The following is a 22,429-nucleotide window of genomic DNA, read 5'->3' as shown; positions in this document are numbered from 1 at the left end:
GATTACAGAAATTGAGAACACGGTTCCTTGGTGTCATGTTTTTAGTGGAGGACTGTAATACATTAAATTATTATGCTTCATATCCCAAAGCTTATTTGATACACTCAAATACTCTTTACATTAGTACCTCAGGCTGAAAATTGCAGTAGTTCCTAAGTTGACCTGCATGCAGGCAAGACATTGCTGCCTCACAGTGGTAAGATTTTTTAAAGTGACTAAGAACAGTGGTTTTCCAGCATACAATTTTAATCAGATGCCCTGAGTTTGTCTGAATCCTTGCTGGCATTTAAGAAATAAGGCTATAAAATAATTTGCTCATTTAGTACTCAAAAAAAACGAACAACAAAAACACAACACCACACAAACACACAGCAGAATGACAGCTATAAGTTTGAGATACTGAGATACTTAGATAATGGACGATGGCAGATTTTAAGACACACGTCTTAATAACCATCCTCTTAAATGAAAACTAAGACTTGGTTTGACTTTCCTAAAATCTCTGAGGAATATAAGTACAAAGATCAAACAAAACAGTAGCTTTACACCCTAGAGCAAAAAAATAAACAGGGCTGGTCATCTTTCTAGCAACCAGGATTAGCCCCTGGTGTAAAGCAGCACTTTATTCTCCAACCTCTTGCTTTGCTTTAAGCCTACAAAACTCTTGGGAGTTGTGCACTGCAGAAAATAAACTGACAAAGGACATGCAGAGCTACCCAGAACACCAACTAAAGCAGCTACCATCACAGCAGCAGCAACGCAAACTTCCTGAGAACCACTATGCTAGGACCTTCTCCAGGAAAAGGGCATGAGGTCTCTACAGTAAAGAAACAAGAACTGTGGGAATCTGCTTACCAGGATCCAGAAAGTGCAAGTGCAATGAAATCCAGTGCTTTCACTTGTATTTTGCATATAAGCTTACTGGAAACCAGAGATATGGTCTAAAAGCTTTGCTTTTTGCCAAGTTTGACCTGCCTGTGCAGTCTTTTGCTCCATCTGACATCTGCACAATAGGAGGAAGTTCTAGTTTGAAAAGGTTATGCTTTGGGCTAACACAGTAGTCCTGCTAATACAGGTACTACTTTAAAGCTCTGGTTGGCTAGTGCCAGGGAAAAAAGATCAGGCACCAAGCCATCTCAGAAAGATTATACTGAAGATGAGCAAACATCATGCTTGGGACTTACAGACCTTGTTTTAAACTGAAGTCTAAACCAGGACTTAGAAAGGTCAGCTGCAGGACCTGCCTCCTGTTTCTGAACCTCAAATTCCTGCAGGAACATCCTGTCTAACTGGCAAGTCAGTTCTCACATGGATGCCCACAAGTGCTTCTCCAAACAGCCTCCTAAAACTGGATCCTCTGTTGGAAATGTCTGTGGCACAACTACAGTCTCTTTTAGAGCTGTAAGTAGCAACCAAGCTATAGTGCCATACTGCTAAGAAAGCACCTTCTTTCTGCAGGGACCCTTCATCCTTTGGGTAGGAGTTCCTCATCTCCCGTCCCAACCAGCATCTCTCTGACCATATTGCAGTTCAGGCAGGTCAGCCGTACTCTATTTGTTAAAGCAGGCAATAAGTCATATAAGGGCTAGTCAGTCTTGATACTTTGACACAGGGGTCTTATCATACAATTTGAATGTTTTCTCATTCTAATTGATTGGCATGGAAAAGAAAATGCCTGCTATTTTTGGCAATCATACATTAGTTTAGGCAATCATACATTAGTTTCCAATATGGAAAGTCACATAGACAAGTGAGTCCTTTTCAGAACTGACAGGCTTTTATAAAATAAAAGACTGGAAACCAGTTTAGTACCCCAGTTGATGAAATTTCATGTTATCACTGGAAAAATTAACATTTTTATCTTTCTCTAAGACAACAGATCTTTCAAAAACTGCCTAGAAATATCAATATATTTTTAAAATACTTTGAAGTTTGTCCAAACTAAATTACAGCTCCTCTGTTTTATTGGAGGCTCTCTTAGCTTTAGTCTGATAGTTCTGCTACTCTTTTCCCTTACCATGAGAAGAGATGAAAATTTTCTAAGTAATAGAGGAGTTTTAGCTGCATATCACCCACACTGATCAAAGAGGGCTAAAACTTTGTGAACAAAGAGCTTTCACTAAAATGCTATTTTGTTTTCAAAACAGGTCAGCATTTTTTCCACATACATGTTCATCATTTCAGGGCTTCTTTCTGGTCAGCATTTTTCTTTGTTAAAAGCATTTTAATATACTACAAATACTTTCACCAAGTGTTTCATTTGCCAAAAACTAAGGTGAAGGTCAAAAGGTCAAAACTGAAAAAGCAACAAAAAGATGAAGTTTCTATCAGAGTCACAAAATCATCAAGGTTGCAAAAGACCTCCAAGATCATCTTGGAGGTCCAACCATCTTACCGTCCCATCCCCCTACCGCCAATACCACCCACTAAGCCATGTCCCTAAGCACCATGTCCAACCATTCCTTGAACACCTCCAGGTACAGTGATGCCACCACCTCCCTGGGCAGCCCGTTCCAATGCCTGACTCTTTCTGAGAAGAAATATCTCAGAATTTCCAGCCTCATATCTGTCCTGGTTTTGGCTAGGATAGAGTTAATTTTCCTCCTAGTAGCTGGTATGGTGTTGTATTTGGGATTTAGGATGAGAATAATGTTGATGTTTTAGTTGTTGCAGAGCAGTGCTTACACTAAGCCAAGGACTTTCCAGCTTCTCCCACTGCCCTGCCAGCAGGCAGGCTGGAGGTGCAGCAGGAGCTAGGAGGGGACAGAACCAGGACAGTTTCCTCCCCTGGTGCAACTTGAAGCCATTCCCTCTAGTTCTGTCACTAGTTACCTGCAAGAAGCCGCCAACCCAGCTCCCCACACCTTCCTTTCAGGTAGTTGTAGAGAGCGATAAGGTCTCCCCCCGAGCCTCCTCTTCTCCAGACTAAACAACCCCAGTTCCCTCAGAGGTTCCTCATAAGACTTGTGTTCCAGGCCCTTCACTAGCTTCATAGCCCTTCTCTGGATATATTCCAGGGCCTCGATGCCCTTCTTATAGTGAGAAAGGGGGACGATCACCTCCCTGCTCCTGCTGGCTACACTATTCCTGATACAAGCCAGGATGCCATTGGCCTTCTTGGCCACCTGGCACTGCCAGCTCATGTTCAGGTAAGCATCAATCAGCACCCCAAGATCCTTTTCCTCTGCACAGCTTTTGAACCACTCTGCTCCAAGCCTGTAGCATTGCATAAGGTTGCTGTGATCAAAGTGCAGCACCCGGCACTTCGTTATGGTGGGGGGAGCCTTGTGCTAATGGGAAAAAACAAAGAAACACCAGCAGCTTATATATACTTGGTGCAACTTGTAGTTACTTATTACATGATTGCATGGTAAGTAAAGAACGTAGTTGGACAGCAGACACCTTCAGACAAGGACAGAGTGTTCAACATTGACTCAGCTTGATGACTCATACAGAGGGTTACATAAAATCCACCTGCTATTACCAATTACAAATGAAACAATTTTGTACCTAAAGCACATAATTCAAAAACAGGAAAAGTACAGAGTCCATGCAGTACCTTCCAATTCCACAGAGGAAGAAGTGTGTTTCTCAGTGTGATCTCTGACTGCTTTGACAACAGTAAAGTTTTTATTCTTTTTCAAGATATCTATGACATATCTTGACCGTGCATCTGGAATGGTAGGATCAACCCCAAAACTCAGGAGCATGAGCACATCTTCTGTTTGACCTAAAATATTACAAGAAAAAGCATTAGAAGAGTAACTCCCATTGTTCGGGTTCTTTGTTTGTTTCAAAGATCATGGCATAGTTCTAGCATAATTTCATTTAAAAAATAGTTATCTTTTCCAGTGTCATAAGAATGTTATGTCGGTATTATCCCCAAAAGTATTGTTAGGTATTGTCCCCAAAAGAAACCAAAGAGCTGTTAAAAATTGAAACCCTATCTTCATTATTTTAAGTTGGGAAAAGGGAACAAAAACAAAGTGACTTGATTCCTCAAGAGCGTATCACTGGCCAGAGGCAGCAGGTGGAATACATCTCCTCCCTTTAAGCCTCAATCCTATTCTCCAGTCTCTAGGCAAACTGCTTGGTACATAAATAAAAAGGAGGACTCTCTATTGGTTATAAGGTGACTTAACAAAACAGTCTCTTACATATTCATGTTTGAATATATATAGCTAGGTACTGATTCTCTTCCCTATGCAGGATAAAACACATTTTTGTGGTAATAAAGCCTTGTAACAAAGCTTTCTAGTTTGACCAATGGCAGGTGCCATTGTTTTCAATGGAAACTACTATACTTGTTTTGAAATTGATTACAGATAAAATATATATACAGTAAATATAACAGTGATTTAAGGTCTTGACACAGTATTTAATATTCTGGAATATTCTGGAGTATTTAATATTCTGGAGTATTTAATATTCTGGAATTCTCTCTTACTGTGTCACATGGCACTACCAGGGGCACTTCACAGCCCTGCAAGCAGTTGCCTGTACTCCTCATCTCAAAGAGCTGCTCATTTGCTATGAGCCATGCCAACAGAAAGCTGGAGGAGCACAGGAACACCAAAATACCAAGTCATGCAGGAGAATGCTGAGAAATGCTGCACAAAGAAGTGTTAGACCACTACACTTCCCCAAGGCACAGCGCCACGGCACACTGTCATATGTGCTGAAGGCAAAACCCGGATAAGGTAAGAGTGATGCAAGCTAACACAACTGTCGTGCTTTGCATGTCTAAGCCTTACTATTCAAGCTACTTTAGGGGTTATTTTTTTTTGTAAGTGGAGGGATGCAAGTGGTTTGTTGTTTTTTTTTTTTTAAATGTATCTATAAATATATGTATGGTTTCTTCTGGAAACACAGGAGTCTTGTAGCAACAGATGGAACTGCTGTGAAAGAAGTGTGGCTCCTTTCCAGGAAATGCAATTAATTAGATATAGGCTGTGTGCATCTCATTCATACTATTAAAGAGAGCCACCGGGATGTCATTGCATTCAGTGACCTCGAAGTGTGGAGTTATCTTGGTATTGATGCTTGTTTCCTCTTGCCACGTAGTGTACAGAGTAAGAAATACAAGGAAAAAAGCCAGGCTAAGTTAACAAAAGTAGTATCACAGAAAATGTGAAAGAAAAAGCATTTCATTTTTCACCTCTGATAACGCACACTGCTACTTAGATATTAAAGTTTCACCTCATTAAAAAAACTAAAACAAGAAACCAACACTTAGGACAGGTTTCCAAAAGGCCTCATACGATTTTACAGGCACATCAAGATTTAAAAGGTAATTAAAAACTATAGCATACTTATGGGAAAAAATCAAAACCAGTCAAATCAAGGAGCAAAGCAAGTGGTCACAAAATCAGGTATACAGCTTTAGAAGGGAATTGCTGAAATGTTTGGTCATCAGTTACTACTATAAAAGTCTATATCTAGATAACAGGGCTATATCGTTTTCTTCCCTAGCCTGAAATAGTAAACACTACAGCCTGAAGTTTTCTTCCATTCTTCACTTTTCCGTATGAAAACAAACACACCAATATGAATAAAAAACACCAATAGGAATAAAAAGGAGGTATTTACTGTGTTTCCAGGAATATTCACTGGAAGATGCCACGATATGCAGGAGGGTGCATCCACCTCTGTCTTGCTGGTTTATTGTGTCCCTCAAGTCTGGCCTCTGAGTCAATAACCACCTGAAAACATGGTTCCTTCCTGAAATCAAAAAAATTTGTTATAAATGGTAGACAGATATAACAGAAACAGATACTTTTTTTTGTTTGTTTTTTACACCTCCCCCACACTGTAAAGTGGAAAGATGCACCTGTATAAAACCCTTTCTCAAGCATTGTGAGTAAGAGACAAGAACACGTAAAAGAAATAATGGTCAGAGCCAGCTGCATTATGGGAGACATGATGCTCCGTTCTCACTGACTCGCAGCATGTGCCGCTCAGGAAGACTCATGACTTTAGCACATACAGAAATTGTCGCTCCACACTGAGGTGGCAGGAAGAAAGTGTTTTCAAAGCTGACACATTTAGGTTCTGAAAGACCCATATCAAGCACTCTTACGCTCCAAACCACAAAAGAGAACATCCATATTAGATTTGTATTGCTATCAAGCACAGATGATCTAGAAGAGTTTAAAACTTTTTAAGAATGTGTTTCATTGATACACGCAAGGTCATACCAATATGATCTGATCTCATTAGATTTACTTTTTAAAAATAATGAAAACTGTCAGTTCTCTGAAGACACTTGATTTTAGCAGTGGATGTAACTTACTTGCTTTGATACATAGTCTGATAACAGCATGAAGAGGGTAAACTCCAATGGTTTCAACTTTTGTCCCAATGGAAATTAGCCATTTGACTAATTCTGCTATGTCTTGCATCTTCCCATCACATCCATATGACTCAGAAGTCTGATTAAGAGAATAACACCACATTATTTTACATACTCAGAAGACTGTTTTTTTAAATCCTATTTCCACGTTTTTTTTTAAAGACAGGAATAGGTGGAACAGTAACAACCATACCATATCCATCGTAAAAATCAAACATTTATTACATACGTAACAGTTCCAGTAGAAGCTCAAAACAATTATGTTTCTCCTATGACACGTTCATGAATTTTGAAAGAATCTTGTCATGCTCTGAAAAGCACTGAAACTGAAGTCTATTTTATAGTACTTATTTCTGTATTTCTTCGGTGTATTTGAGAGTAACTTTCTGCCTTATACAGCTATTGAATGTTACTGCATCTCACTGTACCTGTTGTTGTAACTAGGTATTGTACTTTCTTAGCTCAGATGAGGCAGCTTATGCAGACAGTAACCCTAAAGCAAGACTGAAAAAACACATGAAACTGGAAAAAGGGAGCGATTGTCTGAGAGAAAGAGGTATAGGAAATTCAGGTAACATCTCCATATACAGGTCAGGAGCTCCATGGATGGAAAGCAGGACAAGGCACTGCTCTCTCATCCAGCTCAGGAAACATCTAGACATTAAGATCATGAAGACAGCAATGATAATATGATTGCTTGCATAAAGAAAAGGTGTTAAGCCTTTAGGAGACAGATTTTAGGCCAGATACATCCCTAGAAGGTGATCTGATAGAAGTATAGATTTTACAGGAAAATTTATACACCAAGATCAAGAGCACAGACTGAGCAGAAGGCAGCTGAACCAAAAAAAAGAGTGTTTCAGCAAGGACTTAATGAACATGAAGCACAATCTACAAGCAAGGGGGGCAGCGATACAGGAACTCTGGAGGTAGGCAGAGGAAGCTCAGAGGGGAATTGAGACAATATGCCAGAAGGATCTGGACATGAGGGGGGTGCTCAAAAACAGTATTCAGACAATTTCTCCATTTGTGCCAGTCATTTTTTAAATAGCAGTCTTCACACATCTACAAACAAGTCTACCACCTCACACCAAATTTTGACTGGCAGGAATTACTGTTTGTGCACAGTTGCAAAATCAAAATACAACAAATTACAGGGAATATGTAGTGGTAGCAGGGAAGGTCCAGCTCTCAGAAAGCCAAATTTTCCTCTAATTTTTGCAAAAGAAAAGTAGTTCTCAGGGATCTTTCAGGACCTGGATCCTGACCCACATCCCTCCTCTCAAAAAGCTGAGCAAATGCATGAGGGATGGTGGAAGGTAGCCCATATAGGCTACTCTACTGGCACTAACAAAGCATACTTGCCTAATGCTAGCTAACTAAAGCATGCTTGTGTATACTCATCCCCTAATACTTCTGTTTTCACTATAAACAAGATTATAAGATGCCAATTTATTTCCTTTGCCTTCCCCTTTCTTTCGGAATTCCTCCCATTCACTCTAACAAGCACCTATCTGAAATACACGTATGGAAAAAATACCCAATTTGAAGATATTATGATGAAAATATCACAAGCATTGTAAGAGCTAAATGGCAAATTCTGGCATATTCAATCAATACACCCTAAACTGTTAATTTGTAAACAAGTAAGTGTACTGTGCAGCCTATTAATATGTTCTAAAGCTCCAAAAGGAAAACCATAGTGTGGAAAGAAATCTAGTATACTTCAGCATAAAGCCTAATGAAATTTCTCTGTGCGTGTTTAACCATAACTTTTAAATGTAGGTGACAAACAGTAAAACTCTAGTTAACTAACTTACACAAATAAATGGAAGAATAAAACAAAACAACTTGACATAGGAATTTTTAATGGGACGCATGAAAAGCTTCACCTCAACTGCCATTGAAATAGGACAGGCATCCACTGCATGAAAGCAGACACATACACTGAGCACTGTCTTTACAAACTTTGTATTTTACTGCTACAGACGCCATCTGCTCCTGCACACGCACAAGGCAGGCACAGCCAGCCAGCAGCAACAGTCAAAAGATGCATAAGCATGGCAGTTCCTGACAGCTGGAAGGTTTTCTTTCAACACTACCCCTTCCCCCTCCATAACAGAAAGCTTTGGAGGTTCCCAAACATCACAGAACAAGAGGAATCGCAACATAAAGAAAAGCAAGAAAGATGGAATTCCACTGCCTGCAGATGTTGTCACCTCAGCAAAATGCAATAGGAGTCTACTTGGTCTATGAGGACTTGTTTCTCTCTTGCCCAGGTTCCCTAAATTATCTGGAAAGTGTCAAAGCCCTCAGCAAGAGAGTTCAGCAGTTGCTGCCTGCGTCTAAAGCAGTGTACCAAAAATCTGCGGCACCAAAGGAAGAGAAAATTCCAACAGTACCAAGCTCAATCTCCCGTAATCATACTCAGCATCATGAAGTAGGCCAGAGGCAGGTTGGCAAAGCATGATAATACTCTATCCCAGGAATACTGTAAGCTATCCTGGTTGGAAAACATACCAACTTAACAGATGTCAAACGTTTTTTCTACTTTAAATGTAGTGTCAGGTTCCAGGTCTGACATAAATAGCTTGCTGTATTTGAGAGGAAGATGGTCTTGTGATTAATTAAAGGAAATACTAAATTACCTAGACAAGCTATACAAATTAAAGATTATTTTAATGATCAAATGAAAAGAGACAAAAGAGATGATTTAATATAATAAAGTCCATATATTATTTTCCGTTTTATTTTCCTTTCTTCTGTTTTACAAGTCTTGTCCACAAGATGGAAAATCTTTCACTTGAAAGAAAGAAGAAACAAGAAAAAAAGGATGTTACTTTACCTCAAAGAGATTTTTCAGTGATAACTGGTTGACTCTGAGATTGGTGGGTAATTCTTTCTTCTTGGGCAACAATAATAGAAAAGACTAGAAAAAAAATGTGATCTTACAAGCGCATTTAGAAACTTTATTCTTCACTGCCTCACTGGATGTCATAGGAGAGCAAAACAAGGACTAACAACATTTCAGATTTTTTTTTTTTTAAGATAATGTGCTGCTCAATCTCCCCTTCCATTTATCAAATGAATTAATGTAATATACATTAATGTAATATACATATTAATACAATATAGTGGATTGTGGGAAGCTATGATCAATGAAAATCTAATCAGAAATAGAAACTACATTGAAAGGTCAGGTCCTAAAAGTCTCTCCAGTATACTTCTGGTAAAGACCCTTTTCGAGAAGGGTGAGAAAGTTGACCTTGGTAATTACAGGCCTGTCAGACTCACTTCAGTGCCTGGTCAAATTAAAGAAAAGATTATTCTGGGAGTTACTGAAAAACACCTGAAGGACAACGAGGTCACTGGTCACAGACAACACAGGCTCATGACAGAAAAGTTCCATTTAACTAGATTAATTTCCTTTTATGACAAGCTTATCCATCTAGTTGACCAAGGGAAGTCAGTTGATGTAATCTTTTTGGATTTCAGCAAAGCTTTCAATACTGTCTCTGGACAAAATGTCCAGCATACAGCTAGACAAGAAAATAATATGATGGATGAAAAACTGGCTGACAGATTTGGCTCAAAGGGTTATAATAAATGGAGTTACATCTGGCCAGCAGCCAGTCATTAGTGGGGTTTCCCAGGGCTCCATTTTAGGGCCATTTCTCTTCAATGTTTTAGTGATCTGCATGCAGTACTAAATGCATACTAAGTAAGCTTACCCTGAACAGGTACCAAATGAGTGCCTATTGCACAGCAATATGTAACACTTGTTCTCACAGGGACAGACTTACCCACTTTCCTTTCTGGGCCAACTTTTCCATCTCTGCTTGCCAAATCAGCGCATTAAACCTTGCACTGAAAATATAATCATATGCAGGGCAAAAAGTTGGTGGAAAGACTCGTTCATCTGCAAGAAGAAGCATTTATGAAAGGTTTTTAATATACACAGCACTTTTAAAGTTGCTGTCTCCAACTAAATTAGTTCACTGCACAGGGACAGTTTTAGTACTGATTAATGCCCAGGAGAATGCCAATAGGGAACACAAATCTGACTTATTTAACACTACATCCCTTGGCCACTCAACTGAAATGGTGACTTGTTACCAGCAGCTGGTCTTCATTAAACACAAAAAAATAAACCCTGCCCTCGAGAAAGTTCCACAACATTGTAAACTTCATGGTGATTTTGCCACTAGTGGATGCTGCTAAGCTAATCAACATCCTTAATATGGGGCTGAGTTCAGCTGAATGCAGCACAGGCACAACACAGAACCTTTTGGCACACCTCCAGGTCCCATCAGACAAAGCTTGCAAACAAAACAAAAAAGCAAACAAGAAGAAACTGAGGAGAGAAGTTTAAGAGAGAAGGGAGACATACAGCAAACATTACTTGATAAAAAGCACATAATGGCACAGAAAGGTCAAATTCTGTCTTCCCATTGGTGTCCTTTATTAGCTGAGGGACAGTCCCCCACAGGAATACACTACACTATGAGCTTAAATTTAAGCTGAGTATCTTCTAATTATTTTCAAATCTACTTAGCTAAAAGGAAAGCATAGTGGTTTGCAGAAAAACAAAATGAACAAAAAAAATTCATTAAAGCCTTAGAGGTCTGGAGTTCCGAATACCCAGCCTTGGCTCCCTGGCTCTGAATTTTAACTTTTTCTAACCGCTCTACAACTGTCATCTTCATGCAAGTTAACACACTTCCCTACACAGTGATTTGGAATCATTGGTATTTGCCATATGCGAATGTAACAAGTTTATTTCATCCTTTTACTTAGGCTACTCAGCATATTCATAATCCCCAAGCAGACCTGTGGTGCTGAGGGCCAAATAAATGATCTCAACAAGGAGGTTGCTCTACAAAGGACTTGTGTTGTTCCCATCACTACTGAAAGGCCCTTAAAAAGATTAAGCTTTTAACCAGAGCTTACCATTGACACTTGTGAATATTCCTGCTATAAAATCAGCAACCTGAGATAGATCTACGGAAGCATTCAGAAGTATCAAACCCTTATGAAACACAGAAATCACCTCAAAAGAGTTTGACATGGTCGACGAGTGGCTAGCTCTGTAATAAGCCTAAGGGAAAAAAAAACACAAAAAGAAAACCACACAACTGTTAGGAAAATAGTCAGATCTTGGCCACATGAGATCAAGAACGTTTAGAAGAAAATTATTTTCTTCTAAATCACTAAGTGCGCTGTAAAATGGCATGTACTACTATTTTCACAGCTTCTCACAAACATATCCAAAAAAATGCAATCAAATCCCTTGTAATTCACTATCTGCTATTGATGTCATTGCAAATACTACAAAAAACAATAAAGATAACTAGAGTAATAGAAAAATTGGAAAATAAAGGATGAGAAGATATACTGTTAGCAATATGGACTTTTTTGTTGGGATCCAGAAAGAACCAGCAAGCAAAAGAGCTGCTTCATTTTATTAGAAGTACTACTATATTAATAATTCTGATGTTCACGTGGCAGAGCCAGACACTGATTCTATGATTTTATGCTTTATTTGCTTAGCACATCTTAAAAACGAAGCAGATATTGACACTTGTTTTAAAATGTAAGGCAGGCAAAAACAGACAGCTTAAACATCTGAATACCTTAACATACTCTGGATTCCACCGCAAGCTCTCAAAGGCTGAAAACATTGCTTCTCTCCATTTACCAAGATTGTACAAGGCAGTTGATTTGTTGCAGTATAACACAGCTATGTCCTCAGAACACCTGAAAATAAATTACCAGCATAACTGCTTATTCAATTAAAAAAGGATGCAAGATACTTTACAGATAGCAACAAGAAAAATAAACCACATCACCCACCTAACAAAATTAGAGAAAACAAACAGAGCTGTAGCAAGTAAAGATCATTTGAACATCAGCTATAAAATCTTAGTGACATTTTAAACTATATTTTAGTGATACCCTGGTCCCTTTTGAAGCAGAAGACCAACCCACTGGAATACCACAGTATGAGCTGAACTCAATGATCCTTGTGCATACCTTCCAACATGGTATATTCTATGTTTCCACAAGGATTTAGAGACAGTTTAGACCATCTATATATACCTAGATACTCTGTTAAGTTTGTGGCCAAGAATAGGAGAAAACAGACATATGAAAGGTAGAACAAATGCTAAATACAGTTAGATCCACCAAAATACAAAAACTATTTTACTGTATCAGAAGTTGATGAAGTTAACAAACTATTTACATTTATGCCAGTTGATGAAATAAGTGTATTTTGGAGAATAGAATATACTAAAGTACATGCATTTGAATGCAAGAGAGTTTCTGGAAACAGCTGCTCAAAACATACGAACTACAGATCACAGGGTACTGGGAAGCCTGAAAAGCCTATCTTGTCTGTACTTAAACAGTATGTAGTGTGGTGCTGCATCCTCCACATTATTCTTATCTACTAACACACTCTCAAGAAAGTTGTTTCAACTTCACCAGACATGTTCAGAGCACACGCATGTGAGTAAATCCTGCCAAAGTAACCTACGGCAAAGAGAAGCCCAGGAGCAGACCCTGTGAGAAGACAAAATATTGTTGCTTGCAAAGTGGAGAAGGCTTCCTCAGCTCTGTCCTTGCTTGGTCCCACTCCCCCCATACGCTCTAGACTGTGTTTTACCACCCTTAGTCAAAAAACCCAAGGGCAAACAGTCAAACTGGCTGGTGTTAAATAGGGTAAACATCAGTGCTAATACATGGCAGAAATGAATATTTAATAGTTAACAATACTCAGTTATTTAATCACTAATAATATTAGCAACTGATGTTTACTGATGACAACAAGCACTTACCATTTGGAAAGAAACATCCAAAGAACTCTTTGGCTAAAAAGTTTGAACAGATCTTAGAATACTAAGAAAGTCCAAGTAAAGTAACCTGCATGAATTGTTTTTAAAAAGAATTGATGACCCATGGACATGACCAGTACCTGGTAGAACCACAGCAACATTAATCCACAATGTCAGCTTCAAAACAGAAGTAATTTAACACAAACCAACATGGTTATGGAAAATTAGAGTTTTAATTATACTCATTTATAACTAACATTTATATAAAAGCATTCAGATTAAGGTTATTAACTTATCTCCCACATACACATCAAGAACAATTCCTCTTTAATTATAAAACTGCAATACCAAAGAGTGTGACAAAAAAAAGAAAGTCAAGTGTCAGGAAAAGAAACAGTTCTCAGTTAATTGTAGTACTGCACCTAATGGTTCACACCTGGTAATCAGAGAATACTTACAGGATCCATTGCCTTATCTGAATAAGCATAAGCAGAGCTTGATCATACTTTCTGACGGCCAAAGAGTAACTTCCATTTTTAAAGTCCTCATTCCCAGCTTTTTTCATAAACTGGGCATATTGCATGGCATCCATGCTAATTGTGAGAGGGAAAAAAAAAATCAGACAGCATTGATTTGAGACACTTCTGTTCCCAAAAATCCACTTAAACTTTTGCCTTAGGTATTGCATATTTGAAAAGGAGGACAAAAAAACAACTAACCTGGAGAAATTAAAGGTTGGAACAGGCATCAACTGCAACTGACTGAGAAAAATATTTCGTAATTAAAATTGTAATATCAGGTTTCTCATAAAAGTAATCACATTTTCAAGCAGCTGGGTAAACAAATACAAATAGAAAAGTAGCTACATGTATGTCGAGAAAGAACGTCAAGAAAACAGGTGACAAAATAGAATGCTAAAGCCTTGAATAGAATCATTCTTCACAACTGGATTTTATGTTTAAAAGCCATTTCCATTACCTTTGAATGGCTCTATTAATCTCACAAATCTCAGTATTAGCAAGTAAGATTAAATCCCCAAGAAGGAATGCACAGGGTTATTTATTATCCAGGTTCTAACAGGCGCAGAAAAAAACTAGTATCAATCTGTAACCCGCTAACAGCACCTGTAAAAATCTCTTCAAGTAAACCAAACTAGACATGTCTTAATATATGAGCCTGTAGACAAACCAAAAAATACTGACATTTTCTCCACAGCACTCCTCAAGATGAACCTGAAGCATTGCAAATCACTACTACATCGTTAACACAGAGGTATTAAGAGGCATGCTGTGGATGACATTGGGCCTCATCTGCACATCCGCTCAGCAGGATGAAATGCACTACACAGAGGGGAGAAGCAGCACACACCTCTGAAGAGGCAACAGCAGAAGAACCAGGTGCTGTGCAAAAGCTCAGATCAAGATTGCTTCAGGAAAAAGGTCAGTCAGAAGTTAGGTCTTCTTTAAATAAAGAAATAAATGCTCTGTGATGATGTCTGCAATGCAAACATCACCTTACTAAATTTCCAGGGAAGCAGGAAGAACTGAGGAAAATTAAATACACAAACCAAATCACCTCATTGAGCAATGCACATACAATATATAGTTAAAAATACTACTTATTGAGACAGTGAGTCAAGCGTACTCATAGCATAAGTGGGTCTTTTTTACATTGCATGGTATGAACAACACTGAGAAGAAAAGGAAAATAGAGTAACAGTGCAAAGAATAAAAAGCAAATGCTAAAAGATGGTTCTATCTTCTATTTTCCTAATTCTTCCAGCTTTCAACTTTTTACTATCAGAAGGCTAAATAAATAATTTTCACCAAGAATAGTACCAAAAAAGTTCAATTACCCAAGGGTTTCATCATGTAGGTATAGCAGCATAAAGGTTGGAAGAGACCTTGAAGATCATCTGGTCCAACCATCACCCTACCACCACTATCACCCTCTAAGCCATGTCCCTAAGCACCAGGTCCAGCCTTTCCTTGAACACCCCCAGGGACGCCCCCACTTCCCTGGGCAACCCATTCCAATGCCTGACTGCTCTTTTGGAGAAGAAACGTCTCCTGATTTCGAACCTAAACCTCCCCTAGTACAACGTGAGGCCACTCTCTCTAATCCTATCACTAGTTACCTGCGAGAAGAGGCCAACCCCCAACTCCCCACACCTTCCTTTCAGGTAGTTGTAGAGAGCAATAAGGTTCCCTTTGGGCCTCCTCTTCTCCAGAGGAAAGAACCCCAGTTCCTTCAGCCGCTCCTCACAGGACTTGTGTTCCAGGCCCTTCACCAGCCTCATAGCCCCTCTCTGGACACACTCCAGGGCCTCGATGTTCTTGTACTGAGGGGCCCAAGCTGAACACAGTACTTGAGGTGTGGCCTCACCAGAGCAGAGTACAGGGGGATGATCACCTCCCTGCTCCTGCTGGCTACACTATTCCTGATACAAGCCAGGATGCCATTGGCCTTCTTGGCCACCTGGGCACACTGCCAGCTTATGTTCAGGTGAGCATCCACCAACACCCCCAGATCCTTTTCCTCTGCACAGCTTTTGAACCACTCTGCCCCAAGCCTGTAGCACCACATGGGATTTTGGCCAAAGGGCAGGACCTGGCACTTAGGCATGTTGAACCTCATCCCATTGGCCTCTGCTCATCGACCCATCCTGTCCAGGTCCCTCTGCAGGGCCTTCCTACACTCCTATATATCAACATTTCCCCCTAGCTTGGTGTCATCTGCAAACTTACTGAGGGTGCACTCAATTCCCTCATCCAAGTCATCAATAAATACGTTAAAGAGGATGGTCCCCAACACTGAAGCCAGGGGAACACCACTGGTGACCAGTCGTCAGCTGAATGTCACTCTGTTCACCACCACTCTCTTGGCCTGGCTGTCCAGCCAGTTTTTAATCCAGCAAAGTGTGTACCTGTCTAAGCCATGGGCTGCCAGTTTCTCCAGGAGAATACCATGGGAGACTGCATCAAAGGCCTTGCTGAAGTCTAAGTAGACTATGTCAACAGGCTTTCCCTCATCTACCAGGCAGGTCACCTAGTCATAGAAGGAGATGAGGTTGGTCAGTCAGGACTTGCCTTTCATGAACCCATGCTGACTGAGTCTGATCCCCCAGTTGTCCCACATACATTGCATGATTGCATTCAAGACAACCTGTTCCATCACCTTTCCTGAGACCAAGGTCAGGCTGACAGGCCTGTAGTTCCCCAGATCCTCTTTACAACCCTTCTTATAGATGGGCATCACATTAGCAAGTCTCCAGTCATCCAGGACCTCTCCCTGTTTCTTTGTTTTTTAAAATCATAGTTGAATTGCAAGCCTGGTCTTTCAAGAAAAGCTATGCTTCTCCTTAGGGTAAGGTTTTCGTTTTTTTTTTTTTTTTAAACCCAGAATTATATTTAAGTAGACTACAAAGAAAAGCAAGATAAAATACAATTAAAAATAAAAGGTATCCAAAAGAAATTTGGAAAAGAAATTCTTTTCCCCACAATACAGCAAAAAGACCCCCAGTTGCAACACACATTTTAAAAGGCCTTTTAAAGGCATCATGCGATAAGACATTTTGGATCTGAGCTCCCTGTTTCAATTCAGGAGGTGAAAACTCCCCAGCCCCTCCCACGTGGAGCAGCAGGATTTCCAACAGATCACAAACTCCTGTGCTTTTCCAACACTGGAGCTTGCCAGCCAAAACCTCAAACCATAGGTCATTTAAATAACTAGGATGTCTGCTGTAGGCTTTAGCAACTACAGCCAATTTTGCAGACCCAAGAGATACACAGGTGCGCAAATCTGACATCTAAATTAATTATCGAAAAGAATCACTGTACTGACTAGCACATCATGACTTGCTGTTGCCTAACATCTTCCTGCAGCATAAGCATTTTTAATCCCAAACCAGTATACTAAGTAAGACCTATTACACTGAAGTCTGTTGAGTGAGGCCAGCATTAAAAATACATGACCTATTACTCTGCCTTCAGCTGGTACAAGGAAAGGTCAAGTGCCCAGATCACACGTCCATCTGAATATAACTATAACAGATATATATATATATACACACACAAAATATATGTAAATAACAGATTTTTTTTCTTGGTGACATTGGTTCCTTTCAAGAAGTACAGGTCTCTCCTAAGTTATGGCATCTGTGAAACAGAAGATTGCTTGGAAAAAGTTTTTGGTCTAGGAGACTCGTGGCCCAAATCTGAGAACTTGTCTTTCAAAGGAAAAAAAAAAAGAATCAGACAAGATTATCTACTTTGTTGACTTATTTTTACAGCTCCTGAAGCAACCCACACAACTCTGGCAGCAAAATGAAGCATATCCATTTATACCTGAAGAATTACAACACAAGATTATGCAGTTAAGTCAGAAATACTCTATTCCAACTCCGATTGCTGTATCCTGGTTTTGGCTGGGATAAAGTCAATTGTCTTCCCAGTAACCGGTATGGTGCTGTTTTCCGGACTTAGGATAAGAACAACACTGATAACACACCAGTCTTGCAGTTGCTGCAGAACAGTGCTTGCACAGAGCAAGGAGTTTCAGCTTCCGGTGCTGTCCTGCCAGTGAGGAGGCTGGGGGTGCACCAGGAGCTGGGAGGGGACGCAGCCAGGACAGCTGGCACACACTGCCCACAGGTATGCCCCACACCATACAACAGGGGCAGCTGCCACTGCTCAGGAAATGGCTGGGCATCAGTCAGCAGGTAGTGAAAAGTTACACTGAGCATCATTTGCTTCGTTTATTCTTGTTGTTTTGTTTGTTCTTGTTCTTCTCCTCATGCGGGGGGGGGGGGGGGGGTGCGGGGAAGTAAATGGCTCTGTCATGTTTTGCTGCTTGCTGGGTTAAACGACAACATGTTGCCAGTGGGCAAAATTCCCATGTACTTTACATGCTGCCAACTCTTAAGTTATTGCAATGGTTGGTGTCCCAAACTGGTTCAGTCAGACCACCCTCACAAGCGGGACAATTCCAGAGAGTTACAATGCTACGCTTTGAGTCCCCTTGCTTCAGCTGATAAGCTTGAAAACCCAAATAGAGACTGCCCACAACCCCATTTGTCATTTTTGAAAAACATTGTGCTCTATACACCAGTCATCGATCCCAAGAGGCAAGCTTGTGCTTTCTGAACATCTGAAGTTGGCAATACTGAAAACTTCATAAAACTGAGAGCAAACCTGAGCAGCCTGTTTGTTTCATCTGTGTCCAGTTTATGTACTTTAATAGAGAAACTACATAAAGCCTCCGTAAGCCCGCTCCTCTCCCTTCTTACTGCTGAGCCTGATGTGGTTTGGCATGGTATCTCTTTCAGGTCACCTGCCTGCTTGTATCCCCTCCCAAACTCTTGCACACCTCCAGTCTATTGACTGGGAAGGGACAGAGTGAGAAACAGAGATGGCCTCGAGGCTGCGCAAACACCGCTCAGCAAAAGCATCAGTTTGTTACCAGAATTGTTTTGGTCACAAATCTAAAACACGGCACCATGCCAGCTGCTATGAAGAAAATTAATTCCATCCCAACCAGACCCAGGATAACTGCTTGTTCACAGAGAAAGAGCGAAGGTTGTTACATAGCCAGGCTTTTAATTGTTGTTGATACTGAAAGCTAAGCTGTAAGGCTTCAATCCTGTGGCATTACCCAGTGGTAGAATAACAGTTTTATTCTTGAGGAACAGTAGCTTTCCATAATGGAAGCAAAAAGTGAAGTAATACTATCTGGGGAGTTCTGCATCTGAATTAAAATAGTGGTTAAAAAAAAAAAAGTATCTTTCCTTTTTCAGGAAACCCAGCTTCTAAAGACTCTGCATTCCTCTTTCTTAGTAAGCAGAGGAATAAATGATCCTTACTCTTTCCACCCTAACCTAACAGGCAGACACTACCAACTGGCAACAGGCAGGGAGGGAAAAAAAAAAAGCCCAGCAGTAAAGCAAACAAGCTAAATACATGTGATCAGCATTCAGGTAATTCATGTTTTCTCAACAGGCAGCCTTGAGGCTCGCATTAGCTCTTGCCCGACAAGAGCAGGCTGGCTATGAGAGCACAGTGCCATCATGAAGGCATTGCCATGTCACACTTAACTGCCACGTGCCCACCACCCAGATAAAGGATGCCACATACAGGTCTTTCTGAATGACACGTACACTATGTCCTGGTATAGATGCATGCAAATGTCAGGGCAGATCCCCCAAAAAAAGAAAAACACAGGGTGAGAAGGCCATACCTTGAGAAGTCAATGCTCTGCCTGCTAGCCAGTTTTATTAGCCTTTCTGACAACAACAGCTACCAAATCCATATTTATGGAAGTCTCCCATGAACACATACAGGCATAAATCCAACAGTGAAAAGCAGAAAAAAAGAAAATATACTTCTTACAGGATCTTTCCTTTTTCATCAGATGCAGAAGTGGCACACAAAAAAGTCTTGAAACTGCCTGTGCTTTGAGAAGAGGCCTTGGAAGAATGGCAGATAAAAAAAATACAACTTCTGCAATCAGTATGAATGGGTTAGTGCTGACCAGGACATAACTTGACACATTAAGAGATCTCATGCAGAGGGAGGGAAAGAAGTTGAGATTTTTAGCATTGCCATCCTCAAGGATCTGTTTGGTCTGGAAAAGTCATACTGATGTTTGTGAATATGCAAATATGTTAATATGTCTCACAAAGACTGTTTTAAACTCTTGCAACATACATCAGCTCACCTTGGAGAAGCTGGTCCTCACAAACCAAAAGCCTATCAATAAGAAAGCAAAGCACTTCCTCATTCTGCCCTGCAAAAGAACAACAAAAACTCATGACTCATCACCTTTACAGATTGCCATCAGTCCTGAAGGAACCCTACTACCTTTCCATCCCTCCAGCGGCCACCAGCACAGCACTGAGCCCTGCACCAAGCCAGGACATACCACAGGACAAAACATGTCTTGCTCAGGGACCCAGTTTCGCATCGGATCCCACACACAAGCGCTGCGCCTGTGGTTGAGAAGTTAGCTGTGAGACATCTAACCTCTGGGGTTTTGCTTTCGAGAAACACACGAAGCAGCTGAAAAGATGAAACATCTGACTGCGCTCAAGCTGAGCTTTCCCCTAGAAACCAGCACAGTAGTAAAGCGCTGGCTGCAGGGCACAGGTGTGGTCAGAAACAAGACATCCTAATTGACATGCGGCACACACTCCCCACGTACGAGAATATGATTAGCACGGGAGCCTCAATGCTCTGTTAATATCTTGAATGGTATGTACAAAGCAAATAAGGAGGACATGTACAATCTGGGTGAAACAAGCAGAGCAAGTGTAATACAAGCACAGGGAGACTTGTGCTGTGACCCAGGGCCCTACTCTGGGCAAGGTCGGCCTGAATGACCTCTTCAGGTCCTCCTTCTCCAGATAACCACTGGACACTGGTTTCTATTTACACAAACTATTATAAAGTAATTATTACTCATAACTACGCCCAGCTGCCTGACATCCCCAACCCCTCACACACCAAACGTGCGTAGTTGACTCTGCCTAGCAGTCCAGCTCCTCTTCAGAGCATGACCAGTAACAAGATAACAGAAGTGGGACCCAAGCCCAGCCAGTAGCACTGTGTCAGTCCTGTCAGCTCGCAACAATCCAAGAAAAACCTCAAGACAAGGATGCCATTAAAACGTTACCAATAAATCCTCCAGAGGATGGATCTGTGGTCACCTTGCCCACAGAAAAGGTGCTAAGGCCAGGAAGCAACATGGCGAGGCAATGGAAATCATAAGCACGTCACAAGAACAAGACAAACTTCCCAGTTCCCATCCCAGGGAAGGAGAGCAGTGTGCACATGCCAGAACAGCAGCACTCTACCTGCTTTAGACCCTGAGCGCTTGCTGTGAAACCAGAGCTTTACACCCATGAGCTGTGCAATAGAAACCTGAAAGACTGGATTGTTACAGACTCCTCGCAACTTCCTGAGCTCATCCTTCATTACATAGGGTGCCTTCATGTCATCGAGACTGCATCCCATTTTGGGATGCCCTCTTCCCTTTGGGAAGGCCCTCTGGAAAAGCTACAAGGAAAAATAGCACTACTGAAAGATGGAGAATCACAGCTCCCTGTTTATAGACAAGACCTCAATGCATCACTAATCTGTTCGGTGTCACAGGTCCTGAGAAAAGGCCATGATACACCATCCCGGATTTAAGGTGCTCTCTCTTAACATCCTTCCTCCTTCCCTCACAGGCTGAAGTCACACCCAGCACATGGGGATTAGCTTTCCTTGAAGACTGCTCCACAGCTTGCACTGGCAACAGGTTTGGCCTTGCTCCCCAGCATATCCTGTTTTGCTAAGGGGAAATAAACAGGCTCTTTCTTTCAGTTTCAGATGACCTTCCCCTCTTTGGATCTTATCAGTAATAAAGTACACCTCAGGGAAACAACGGTTAAAGCAAGTGTGGAATTATATTTTCAAGAAAAACATTGTGTAAGCATACATATACTTACAAAGCAACACAGCTTCTTTATTAAACGTAGAAAGGACTCACATCTCCCATTTTATGTGGAGAAAAAGCAATGCGAAGAAAACATGTCCAAGATTCTATCTAGAAAGTGTCATTACTATTTTACAAAAAATAAAAATCACCACCACCACAACCCCCTCACAAAACAGCAGAAACTGTTAATCCTGCTTCCTATCATCTGAACCAACAACAGTCTTGAAATGCCTCATCTAGCTGAGAAGTCCAAGCCCTAACCCCATCCCAGCAAGATGTGTTTACACTGCTACAGCTGTTTACTCAGCCTAGCAAGGCTCCTGTCATCAAACAGCAGTGACCCCATAAGAAAGCAAAGGGAACAAGCAGTCTCAGTATTTCCTTTCTTTAGATTAGCTCAGGATGATGTGACATCTGGAATAGAGAATTAAAAAAAAAAAAAGGGAAAACAAAAAACAATCTCCTAACAGCAAGGTTTCCAAGCTCATGCACAGATTGCAGCCACCACTGGCCAAGTTTTGCTGCATGCAGGTAAGAACAGTGGTAGGAAACACTGTTTTTTTTGCACGTTTTCCTGAGAACGCAAAGCCTCTTCCCAGGCGAGCTAAAAGCATTCTACCAACCTGAAGCTCATCTCCCGCGAACCAGGCGATAAACGCAGCAGCTGAGAAAGCTCTTCTTTCCTCAGCAGCGTGCCCAGCCCACTTTTCCAACACAGAAACCTGGCGGCAGCCTTGCTTTGCAGGGAGAGGGGAGCAGCTCAGCC

The 22,429-nt window shown here is 40.8% G+C and overlaps 1 protein-coding gene across 8 annotated transcripts in view; it reads right to left on the bottom strand.

The window, feature by feature from the left end:
* Positions 1-22,429, bottom strand: part of LOC136786317 (TPR and ankyrin repeat-containing protein 1-like) — a 22,979-nt gene extending 550 nt beyond the window's left edge. The window contains exons 1-12 of one of the 8 annotated variants that reach the window (XM_066992389.1): positions 22,287-22,358; positions 19,903-19,971; positions 13,908-13,949; positions 13,647-13,781; positions 11,986-12,109; positions 11,303-11,450; positions 10,156-10,271; positions 9,198-9,281; positions 6,293-6,431; positions 5,590-5,721; positions 3,560-3,730; positions 20-1,003 (exon numbers count right to left, since the gene is read on the bottom strand). In XM_066992389.1, coding sequence (XP_066848490.1) covers positions 942-1,003; positions 3,560-3,730; positions 5,590-5,721; positions 6,293-6,431; positions 9,198-9,281; positions 10,156-10,271; positions 11,303-11,450; positions 11,986-12,109; positions 13,647-13,781; positions 13,908-13,936 — 1,140 coding nt within the window. In that variant the 5' untranslated portion in view covers positions 13,937-13,949; positions 19,903-19,971; positions 22,287-22,358 and the 3' untranslated portion in view covers positions 20-941. Of the gene's footprint in view, positions 1-19; positions 1,004-3,559; positions 3,731-5,589; positions 5,722-6,292; positions 6,432-9,197; positions 9,282-10,155; positions 10,272-11,302; positions 11,451-11,985; positions 12,110-13,646; positions 13,782-13,907; positions 13,950-19,902; positions 19,972-22,286 lie in introns of those variants that run through there. The other 7 variants (XM_066992388.1, XM_066992392.1, XM_066992391.1 and 4 more) reach the window with 7 other exon arrangements.

This window comes from Anser cygnoides, chromosome 2, assembly GCF_040182565.1.
Source record: "Anser cygnoides isolate HZ-2024a breed goose chromosome 2, Taihu_goose_T2T_genome, whole genome shotgun sequence".
Taxonomy (NCBI): domain Eukaryota; kingdom Metazoa; phylum Chordata; class Aves; order Anseriformes; family Anatidae; genus Anser; species Anser cygnoides.
The sequence above is the reverse complement of the archived record's forward strand: the minus strand, read 5'-3'. Positions and strand labels throughout refer to the sequence as shown.